Source organism: Colobus angolensis, unplaced genomic scaffold, assembly GCF_000951035.1.
Source record: "Colobus angolensis palliatus isolate OR3802 unplaced genomic scaffold, Cang.pa_1.0 Scaffold124, whole genome shotgun sequence".
Classification (NCBI taxonomy): domain Eukaryota; kingdom Metazoa; phylum Chordata; class Mammalia; order Primates; family Cercopithecidae; genus Colobus; species Colobus angolensis.
The window spans coordinates 5,944,983-5,956,994 of NW_012113586.1; the positions used below are offsets into that span (position 1 = coordinate 5,944,983).

Below are 12,012 nucleotides of genomic sequence, written 5' to 3' on the forward strand. Positions count from 1 at the left end.
CGATTCTCCTCCCCCAGCCTCCCAAGTAGCTGGGATTACAGGCATGCACTACTGTGCCCAACTAATTTTTGTATTTTGAGTAGAGACAGGGTTTCACCATTGTGGCCAGGCTGGTCTCGAACTCCTGACCTCAAGTGATTCACCTGCCTTGGCCTCCCAAAGTGCTGGGATTACAGGTGTGAGCCACCACACCTGGCATCCTTTCTTAGTAATAGTTGGTAATGTATACTGGGCTCACTGTCTTTCTTGGTGCACAAAACAGCTCTATAAACTGTATAACTATGTTCGCTATCCCCATTTTTTAGCTGGGAAAACTGCAACTTAGAAAGGCTCATTGACTAAGACCTTAACCATTCTTCAAACTGCCTGTGAAATTACTCTTTCACTAATTCTCTTAACAACTATTTACAAAGGTCTGTTCCATGCTGGGTATTGGAGAACAGTATCGGCAGGGTCCATACTGATGAACCTTACAATCTAGAGTGTTGAGGTGGACAATAAATAGATCAGAAAAACTGTTGATAAATGCTGCACAGAGAATGATAGTGATAGAGTGACTGGGTGACTCTAGGTTGGGTGGTTGAGGAAGGCCTCTCAAAGCTGAGATGAGACTACTCTATGAGCAGGGATTTCCCCCAGCGACCCCGCTGCCCATGACTTAGCTCCACGAACACTGGCTTAGTCTTTGGAGAGAATTGAGCTAAAATTCCAGATCTGTCACTTACTGAGCATGTGAGTTAGTTAAGGGTTCCTCCTGTGCTGTATGGCTCAAGACTACTTATACCGCATTTTTATACTGCCTCTTATTTAATTATTAGCTGTTACTCCTTGTCTGTCACTGCAGAATTTTCTAGCTAAAATGCCTTGGTTTTTTTTGCAGGAAACTAGATAACTACATTTTCTTAAGATTATGTGTAATTTAGCAGTAGCCCCTGCAGAATGCTTTCTTCAGAAAGAAATGCTTAATACAAATTTTTTTTTTTTTTTTTTTGGATGGAGTCTCACTCTGTTGCCAGGCTGGAGTGCAGTGGCGCAATCTTGGATCACTGCAACCTCCGCCTCCCGGGTTCAAGCAATTCTCCTGCCTCAGCCTCCTGAGTAGCTGGGATTACAGGCACGTGCCATCATGCCCAGCTAATTTTTGTATTTTTGATAGATACAAGGTTTCACCATCTTGGCCAGGATGGTCTCAATCTCTTGACCTCGTGATTCACCCACCTCGGCCTCCCAAAGTGCTGGGGTTACAGGCGTGAGCCACCTCACCTGGCCTAATACAAAACTTTTAAACATTAATGCAGGCTTCTGTAAGGCCTTTGATATTTATTCTCTAGTCTAATTGTTAAGATAGTTGAAGCTCTCAGAAAATTAAAATTACATGGAATAACTGAAGTATTACTACAAACGAATATTTTAAGCAGTTCTTTATACTCAGGGTAGGAAATGTGCAGAACGGAAATGGGATAAGATATTGGCCAAAACATCCCTAAAGAGGAATAACCATACTACATTTACTTGCAAAGAGTAAAATTGCTAGAGAAGATAGTGAATATAAAGAAAAGACACTTTGGGAGACTGAGGCAGGCAGATCACTTGAGGTCAGGAGTTCAAGACCAGCCTGGCCAACGTGGTGAAACCCCATCTCTACTAAAAATACAAAAATTAGCTGGGTGTGGTGGCAGGCGCCTGTAATCCCAGCTACTTGGGAGGTTGAGGCAAGAGAATCACTTGAACCTGGAAGGCAGAGGTTGCAATGAGCCAAGATTGCGCCATTGCACTCCAGCCTGGGGGACAAGAGTGAGACTTCATCATGAAAAAAAAAAATTTCTTAAATTTCTGGAGGCTGGAAAGTTTAAGTAAGATTCACAGGCTGCATCTGGTGAGGGCGTTCTTGCTGATGTGTACTTGGTGTACAGTCCTGAAGCAGCACAGAGCATTACATGGCACATAGGGGCACACAAGAGAAAGACAAACTGGCTTTTATAACGTACCCACTCTGGTGATAACTCATTAATCCATGAATGGATTGAGCGTTCATAACCTGATCACCTCTTAAAGACCCCACCTCTTAATACTATTACATTGGGGATTAAGTTTCCATATGAGCTTCAGAGGGGACAAACATTCAAACCATAGCACTGTCCAACTGTTGGTGACATGCTTCTGGAATTGAGAACGTCTGGTTTAGGATTAATCCTTTTCTCTGTGGGCTCCTTAATACACGCCACTTTTCCTGCCTAAGCTGAATGTGAAGTGAGTGTGTGTGTGTGTGCGATTCTAAAGAGCATTTAACTCAGAGAAGAATTAGGGAAAGGTAAATGATTCATTATAGTAGGTAGTGTAGCTTAAATCTATTCTTTGGTGATTGTTAATTTCAATTGTCAACATGATCTTAGAAATCTTTTTCTGATTTACACATCAGACTGACATAATGAGAAATGAATTTGAAAGACTGGCTGCTCGACAACCAATTGAATTGCTCAGTATGAAACGGTAAGAATATTAAAATGGAAATTAAAATTTAGTTTGTAGTAACTCAGTAATTAGCTGAGATTTGTGAAGAATGTATTTGCTGGCTAATATTGGTAGTGTTGGCTGGGCATGGTGGCTCACACCTGTAATTCCAGCACTTTGGGAGGCCGAGGCTGGCGGACTCCTTGAATCCGGGAGTTCCGAGACCAGCCTGGACAACATGGCAAAACCCCATCTCTACCAAAAAAAAAATAATAATAATAATAAACAACGTACCTGGGTGTGGTGGCATGCACCCATAGACCCAGCTACTTGGAAAGCTGAGGTAGGGAGATCACTTGACATCCTCCAGGAGATGGAGGTTGCAGCAAGCCGAGATTGTACCACTGCACTCCAGCGTGGGGAACAGGGGGAGACCCAGTCTTGAAAAAAAACTATATATAGAGAGATATCTGTAGATACAGGTATAGATAGATAAAGATGTATCTATGGATATAGATATAGATACAGAGATCTATAGATAGATACAGAGATGTAGATATAGATATAGATATCTGTAGACATAGATCTATAGATATCTAGAGAGGCAGTGTTGAAGGACTGACTGGGTAGTATGAAGAGGGAATAGAAGGAGTCATATCACTTCTCATTTTTTTCTCTACCGGGGAATGGGTATGTTAGTGGATGGGTGGGTGTGAGTATTTTACAAAAATGGTAGCTAAGGTTTTTGTCTACTACTTTTTCCCCTTAATATATTATTCACATCTTAATATTATTAAATGTTCTTCAGTGACATCATTTAATAGCTAATATAACAATCTTTTATGTGAATGTAATGTTGCTTATTTAACCAGTTCACATTGAAGTGAACATAATGCTGCTAAATCATATTTGTAAATTGATTGTTAGGCTGTGTCGGTTTCTTATTATTGCATGGTTTACATCCTCAGTCTTCTGTAGTTTTTATACTATAGGGAGACTCATGGGACATTCTGTTGGGAAGAGATGTAAAGGCTTGACAGTACAGATGGATTTATTTTATTTGTTGTTTAATTTCAGATATGAGCTTCCAGCCCCTTCCTCTGGTCAAAAAAATGACATTACTGCATGGCAAGAATGTGTAAACAATTCTATGGCCCAGTTAGAGCATCAAGCTGTTAGAATTGAGAATCTGGAACTAATGTCACAGCATGGATGTAATGCCTGGAAAGTATACAATGAGTAAGAACCTTTTTTTTTTCCTTTTCTTTCCATTTCACCCAAAATTTTAGTACTTTTTAGAAGTATGGGAGGTGCTGGGTGCAGTGGCTCATGCCAGTAATCCCAGCCCTTTGGGAGGAAGAGGCTGGTGGGTTGCTTGAGGTCAGGAGTTCGAGACCAGCCTGGCCAACATGGTGAAATCCCATTTCTACAAAAAAAAAACACACACACACACACGCACAAAATTAGCTGGGCATGGTAACGCGTGCCTGTAATCCCAGCTACTCTGGAGGCTGATTCGTGAGAGTTGCTTGAGCCTGGGAGGCAGAGGTTGCAGTGAGCTAAGATTGTGCCACTGCACTCCAGCCTAGGCAACAGAGTGAGACTCTATCTCAAAAAAAAAAAAAAAAGAACCCGGGTGCGATGGATTACGCCTGTAATCCCAGCACTTCAGGAGGCCGAGGCGGGTAGATCACCTGAGGTCAGGAGTTTGAGACCAGCCTGGCCAACATGGTAAAACCGCATCTCCACTAAAAAAAAAAAAAAAAAAATGATTAGCCAACCATGGTGGCGCTTCTGTAGTCACAGCTACTCAGGAGTCTGGGGCAGGAGAACTGCTTGAACCCCGGGAGGCAGAGGTTGCAGTGAGCTGAGATTGTGCCAGTGCACTCCAGCCAGGGTGACAGAGCAAGACTCCATCTCAAAAAACAAACAAAACCCCCCCACAAAGTATGGATAGGGGAAGTGTGATAAAAATAATGTAGCTAGACTTTGTCTTGGGATTGTGTTCTAGAACTACGACCCATATGAAAGGCCACTATTTTGAAACCCACCCCAAAGTTCAAGAGTATTAAGAGGACCTAAACCAAACTACCACATTTAATGTATAATATTGTAAGAAAACGAGTTCTGAGGTCCCATTTGCAGAGCACCACTTGATAGAATGTTATCAAGTTTGCTTAAACAGTTGATTCTCATTAGTCATGCATTATGTTCTTTAAGTCCTGTGGACACTGGATTAGCAAATACTGTACCATTTCTCCTAGGGGGAATATATACATATTCATGTGCACACATACATATCTCTCACACAGATAATCTTAAATCCTAGAATAAACATCCTGGCAGACTTCTGTCTTTATTTTATAAAAGAGAAAACAAAGTTGAGAAATGTAAAGTAACTTTTGAAACTACCCCACTAACAGATCCCAGACTTAGAACTTGAACTTCATCCTCTGCTTATTACTGTATAAGAACTGAAACAAGGAGGCAAAGCACCTCCTTGTTCATCCTCAGCTGCGAATGTGCATGCTCAGCAGCCCGGATTTTTCACTGCTGTGCACGTGTCCATGAATGACTGCAAAGCACTACAAATAGTAATTTTGAGATTACAGATAAATTTGAGCAAGTATTTGTTGTCAAAACAAGCCACTGACCTCCTGTTTCTGTTCCATGTAACTAGCTATAGCTTTAGTATTTATTGTCTATCTAGAATTCAGATTCCTTGCTTGCAAAATTCAGTGGTTAGATTATCTGCATGGCCCCTTTGTGCCCTGAGATTTCCTGATTGTGTATTTACAATTTAAGAGAAAAAGGCCACTGAACTTCATAACAGTGTGTACAACTTTTGTTAGAGTGTGTTTCCTGAAACATAGCTGTATAAAATAAAGCAAAACCATGAAATGATAATACTGTTTGTCACATCTTCAGAATTTTGCATTAAGTATTTGTAGTCACATAATGCCAGTGGACAAAATCCAGAATTTGAGAAACTCTACAAAGCCAACAACTAACTTTCTTTTATATATCTATATATTGCAAGGGGGGGAAAAAGAAAGAACGGAATCAGGGTGATTAAGAAATTTAAGTGACATCAATAAATCTGTTTCACAAAATGGAAAACTGTGATTCTTCTCAAGAAGCTTTATCTAGTGGAAGAGACAATAAGTTTTATGCCAAGTAACCAGTAGTACATTTTTGGCAGTATGGGGGCAAGTGTTACATTGTGTGCTGTAGTCTGTAAGCTAAGCATTAAGTGATAGGGCATTGCCAGGCGTGGTGTTTCACACCTGTACTCCTAGTGCTTTGGGAGGCTGAGACAGGAGGATCACTTGAGGCCAAGAGTTTGAGACCAGCCTGGGCAACGTAGTGAAGCCCTGTCTCTACAGAAAACAATAAAAAATAGCCAGGTATGGTGGTACACACCTGTAGTCTGTTTGAAAAAAACAAAAGATGGGGCATTAAGTTGAGGGTTGTTGAAGAAGGGTGAAATTGAGATGTTTAGAAGAAAACAAGGAAAACATTCCAGGAATGGAGTGCATAGATGCAGAGGAAAAAATATGACATTGAAAAGAACACTGCTGTCAGCTTACCTTTAATAATTCCCTATTACCTGCAAGATAAGGGCCAAGCTTTTTTTCTTTTTCTTGGGAGGTGAAGGCGGGGGTCGGGAGAGAGTCTTGCTTGGTCGCCCAAGCTAGAATGCAGTGCCACAATCTCAGCTCACTGCAACCGTCCCGGGTTCAAGCAACTCTTCTGCCTCAGCCTCCAGAGTAGGTGGGATTATAGATACACGCCACCACGCCTGGCTGATTTTTGTGTTTTTTGTAGACAGGGTTTCACCATGTTGACCAGGCTGGTCTCAAGCTCCTGGCCTCAAGTGATCCTCCAGCATCAGCGTCTCAAAGTGCTGGGATTATAGGTGTGAGCACCCGACTGGGCCAGGTTTTTTAACATGGTATTCAAGGCCTTTTCCTTACTCCCTCAACTGTAGACTTTTAACTCAACCCAAACTAGTCCTTTCTCTGATGATTATCGTAAATCCTGCCTCTGGGCCTTTACTTGCCCTTGACTTTACCTGTTCTACCCAAATTCAGCTTGTTTAGGGCCCAGCTCTAGTTCGCTTACTTGTCTTCTTCCCTGATTGAAATTCTGCTTCTAGTATTGTCTCCCTCTTCTAAGTAACTCTACACAGAATTATTGTGCACATCACTTGTTTTCCATTTAATCACAAAGTGCTCTATAGTGCTTACATTCCCCTGAGCATATTTTGTCTCCTCCAAATTCAGTGGACACTTCTCCAGAGGAGGTGTACTATATTTTATCAAAGTATATTTAAGAGGAAGGGTGGGAGAAGGGAGAAGACAAACTAAACTTTCAGGGAGAGCCAATTCAAAGGAAAGCTCCCTTGTTGGTGGGCAGAGTCTGGAATAGAGCACTAAAATCAGTAGTCCTCAGCATGGAGTGATCATCAAAGTCAAGGAAAGAGGGTTGACCTGAGGGAAAGCCTAGAGAGGCACAGCTGTTTAAAGACTGAATCTTGAGAGAATTGCAGCTAATGCAGGGAAACCAGTCAGTAGAGATAGGAGAATAACTCAGGTGAGCAGCAGAAAATTTGAGTCACAAAAGCCAGGAAACAATATTAGATTTAGAGCAAGAACACATTAGGGCCAGATGTGGTTAAAATGGACCCTGTAGGTGATTGATCCACTGCCTTAAGAGGAAATTGATATGAAGTGGAATTATATCTCAATAAAGCTGTTATTTAAACTTAAAAAGATAAAAATCTGTTTTATTACTTCTCTGAAATAATTATATGGTACTCTGTATTATTGAACTTTTCCCCTGTGCTAGTTACAGCTGACCTGGACTGGTATCTGTTTTTTATTTTGCTGTGCATAGGTTACATGCAAATATGGACTGATATCTCAAATCTACAACAGTTTTCTTTTTCTCACCTCTCTCTAGTTAGCAGTGGACAGGAGGAGAGAATGACAGGATAAATGTATATGAACAAATATAGAGATAAAAGGGGGTTGAGAAATAATAAGTGGATATACTCAGATATATTCCATCTTCTCTGTGACAACAAGTCATGACAGTTTAAGAAGTGACAAAAGGCTGTGTGTGATGTCTCACACATGTAATTCCAACACTTTGAAGGCCAAGGTGGGGAGACTGCTTGAGCCCAGGAGTTCAAGACCAGCCTGGACAACCTGGTGAAACCCTGTCTCTACAAAAAAATAACAAAAATTAGCCGGCCATGGTGGTTTATGCCTGTAATCCGAACTGCTTTGAAGGCCTGAAGTGGGAGGATCGATTGAGCCCAGGAGGTTGAGGCTGCCATGATTGTGCAACTACACTCCAGCTTGGGCAACAGTAGAGCAAGACTCTGTCCAAAAAAAAAAAAAAAGAAAAAATGCCGGGTGCAGTGGCTCACGCCTGTAATCCCAGCACTTTGGGAGACCGAGGTGGATGGATTGCTTGAGGTCAGGAGTTCAAGACCAGCCTGGCCAACGTAGTGAAACCCCATCTCTGCTAAAAAAAAAAAAAAATACAAAAATTAGCAAGGCATGGCAGTGCATGCCTGTAATCCCAGCTACTTGGGACGCTGAGGCAGGAGAATTGCTTGAACCAGGAGGCAGAGGCTGCAGTGAGCTGAGATCACACCACTTCACTCCAGCCTGGGTAACAGAATGAGACTGTCACATAAGAAAAGCAACCTAAGTACTCAAAGTATCAGACAGGGCATGGTAATCCCAGCAGTTTGGGAGGCCAAGGTGGGAGGATTGCAGCTCCTCGGGAGGCTGAGGCAGGAGGATTACTTGATCTTGGGAGGTGAAGGCTGCAGTGAGCCATGATCACACCACTGCATTCCAGCATGGGTGGTAGTCCTTAATTATGGAGTGTCCAACATAGTTCTTGGCACAGAGCTCCATAAATACGATTTTTAGCAGAAAAACTTGATTAATTGGTACTATTTTAATGTATTTTAATCTGATTTTCCTCTTTTCCTTCAGAAATCTAGTTCATATGATTGAACACGCACAGAAAGAACTTCAGAAGTTAAGGTAAATTGTTTTTTCCTATTACAGAATGAACTTTAAGTGAACCTTTAATAAATAGAAAATAGGAGGAAAAAGAAAGTAATGAGACTGCAGCCAGGTGAAAGTAAACAATTGATCCACTCTCTTTGTTCAACATCTGGCACTGAGTTTGCCCTACCTAAGTAGACGAGTAATAGGCCTGAGGTCTGAAAACATCTCTGGCACTTGCAGCTTGCAAGTCTGCAAACATGGAAAGACACTTTTAGAGGGGGAAAAAGTTGGAGAATAACACATATAATCTGATTTTTAAAACCAATTTCTACACACACATATAGGAAAGCCTGGAAGGACACCCAGCAAAAACTCAACAGGAGTTATCAGGAAAAAGGAGACATGCATGGGAAGAGGGACTTGAGACTTGTAATCTGTGTGTGCTCGTGTGTGTGCATGTGTGTGATTTCTCACAGTGAGCATGTTTTATGAAACTTGCAAAAAATAATTAGAAGAAAGGTAATTTCTACAGTTGGCCTACAACGTACATAATATTGTTCTCATGGGATTAAGATATTCTCTTGTGTTACAGAGTTTTCTGTTGATTTTTGGTCTTACATTAAAATGTCATTAGGTTGTATAATTTTTTACAGAAAACATATTCAAGATTTAAACTGGCAGAGAAAGAACATGCAGCTCACAGCTGGATCTAAATTGAGAGAAATGGAGTCAAAGTGAGTATCTGTAATTCCATCATCTTTTAAATTGTTTAGCCCAGTCTAAGGTTGATTCAATAATATGATACAAATAGCATTCAAATAGGATGCCATAGGTGTCAAAGAAAATGCTGTTTTCTGAATTCACCCTTCACTGCCTCTGCCTTTCTATAAGGTGTTAAAGAGAACTATAAACGAGAATTGAACCATTGGTGAAGGATCCTTTGCTAAATTGAACCATTGCTAAAGGATTCTGGTCTTAGAATACCCTGTTTTTAGTCTAGTATTTTTGGCCTTGAATAGAATTCTACCTTTATTCTCCTTTTAAATGGAAAAAAAAAATAGCCAGCTACAGTGGCACATGCCTGTAGTCCCAGCTACTGTGGAGGCTGAGGCAGGAGGATTGCTTAGCCTGGGAGGTTGAAGCTGCAGTGAGCCATAATCGCACCAATGCACTCCAGCCTGGCCAACAGAGTGAGACCTAGTCTTAAAAAAACAGGAAAAAAATTAATTCTATAAAATATTGTAGGGAGGGAGATTTCATGCTTTTCTTGATAATTTGTTTGTACCTCAGGTTTATGCATTTAAAAAAAAGTTCTTTTACATACACACGTATACCTTTATACAATATAATCTTGAATATTTGTGTCATTTCTCTCTTCTTTTCTGCTTTCCCATTCCCTTTGTCCCTTCATTACTCAAGTTATTCTCCTTGTTCTACCATCTCCATGTACGTGTTATCAGTCTCTTTGGTACCCTTTCATGTTTTTTCTTCAATTTAATAAACTATTGCCTCTTTCCTTTTTGTTGATTAAATTAAATACTGTCTTCATCACTCTTTCCTATGTCTTCTGGTTTACAAGTTCTCTCATCTGTTTCTAATTTGCTTTTTTATTAATTGAACTTTTGAGATAATTGTAGATTCACATGCGTTTGTAAGAAATAATACAGAGAGCCAGGTGTGGTGACTTACATTGTAATCCTAGTGCCTTGGTAGGCCAAAGTAGGAGGATTGCTTGAAGCCAGGAGTTCAAGATGAGCCTCGGCAACATAACAAGACCCTGTCTCTACAAAAAAAATGTTTTTAAATGAACCCAGGCACGATGGCATGCACCTGTAGTCTTAGCTCCTCGGGAGGCTAAGGTGGGAGGATTGCTTGAGCTCAGGAGGTCCAGGCTGCAGTGAGCTGTGATCACATCACTGCATTCCAGCCTAGGCAACAGAGCAAGACCCTATCTCTGAAAAAAAAAAAAAAGAAAGAATACAGATTCCATGTACCCTTTACCTATTTTCCACAATTGTGCCTTGATTTTTTTTTTAATGGAAAGTTGAAAGTGAAGTTTAGGCCGGGCGCAGTGGCTCACGCCTGTAATCCCAGCACATTGGGAGGCCGAGGTGGGTGGATCACCTGAGGTCAGGAGTTTGAGACCAGCCTGGCCAACGTGGTGAAAACCCCATCTCTACTAAAAATACAAAAACATTAGCCAGCCGTGGTGGCATGTGCCTGTAATCCAGCTGCTTGGGAGGCTGAGGCAGGAGAATCGCTTGAACCCGGGAGGCAGAGGTTGCAGTGAGCCAAGGTTGTGCCATTGTACTCCAGTCTGGGCAACAAGAGCGAGACTCTCTCAAAAAAAAAAAAAAAAAATGTGAAGGTTAGTGTTATAGCTCTGGGTGAACATGTGTATACATTTAAAATAAAATCTTCTAAGAGAAATTTTACATTGAGTAATTTTTGTCTTTTTTCCCCCCATTCTAGTTGGGTATCCCTGGTCAGTAAGAATTACGAGATTGAACGGACTATTGTTCAGCTAGAAAATGAAATCTATCAAATTAAGCAGCAACATGGAGAGGCAAACAAAGAAAACATCCGGCAAGACTTCTGAAAAGACAGTTCAGCAGGTGGAAGAAAAGGTGGGCTTTCACAAAAGGCATCTGAACTTTTAATGAACTGTGAAGGACAACAGCATCTTCACAAAACCGTTGATGTTTAAATGTTTAGAAATCATAGAATGTGTGGCCTGCTGTAGTAATTCTATTTGTATATCTCAACAGAATTAAAATGTCTAGCTTGGTGGTATTTTTGTAACCATAAAGAAAATCTTTAGGCTTTCAAAGTAAGTTATGACTTTAGAATAATATTGTGTCATAGAATTAATTTTCAGCCATGCGGACCATATTTTATATCCAAGGATCCTTATTTAAAGCCTTCAACATGTACAGGAAGTTGGAAATTTTGGGTTTATGACTTTGTCTAATAAAGAGATAGTTCGAAACACATTCTTGATTACCAAACAAGACTTCAGAAATACAGTGACTACAGAGTCATCATTATCATCATCATCATAGGTAGCAGTTACATTAAGCTTAATATGTGCTGAACACTGTTCTGAACACCTTAGATAGGTGAACTAGATGTATATGAATAAAAATTATTTGGTTCTCACAAAAACCTCAGGAGGCGGTTACTGTTTTTCTCATATGTGGATATGTAACAGACCCCAGTTAAATAACATAACTCGCCAAGGTTTTATAGCTGAAAATGTCAGCTTTTTTATAGAAAATGTCAGTCAGGTTTTGAACCCAATAGTCCAGCTCCAGAGTTAATGTTCTTACTTCTCTACTTGTAAGGAATTAAATTGTATAAAAGATTCCTGCCCAATTCAGAAAAAATATTTGCAACATATCAAAAGGTAGTCTTGCTAGGTGTGGTGGCTCACGTCTGTAATCCCAGTGCTTTGAGAGGCTGAGGCAGGAGGATCACTTGTGTCCAGGAGTTCAAAGCCACCATAAGATATGATTGTGACACTGCA

General features: G+C 40.6%; 1 protein-coding gene across 4 annotated transcripts in view; it reads left to right on the top strand.

The window, feature by feature from the left end:
* Positions 1–11,651, top strand: part of BCAS2 (breast carcinoma amplified sequence 2) — a 19,196-nt gene extending 7,545 nt beyond the window's left edge. For 3 of the 4 annotated variants that reach the window (XM_011933114.1, XM_011933116.1, XM_011933117.1), the window contains exons 3-7: positions 2,420–2,490; positions 3,529–3,690; positions 8,469–8,519; positions 9,140–9,220; positions 10,959–11,651. In XM_011933114.1, coding sequence (XP_011788504.1) covers positions 2,420–2,490; positions 3,529–3,690; positions 8,469–8,519; positions 9,140–9,220; positions 10,959–11,085 — 492 coding nt within the window. In that variant the 3' untranslated portion in view covers positions 11,086–11,651. The remainder of the gene's footprint in view (positions 1–2,419; positions 2,491–3,528; positions 3,691–8,468; positions 8,520–9,139; positions 9,221–10,958) is intronic. The other variant, XM_011933115.1, reaches the window with a different exon arrangement.
* The last annotated feature ends 361 nt before the right edge of the window (positions 11,652–12,012 follow it).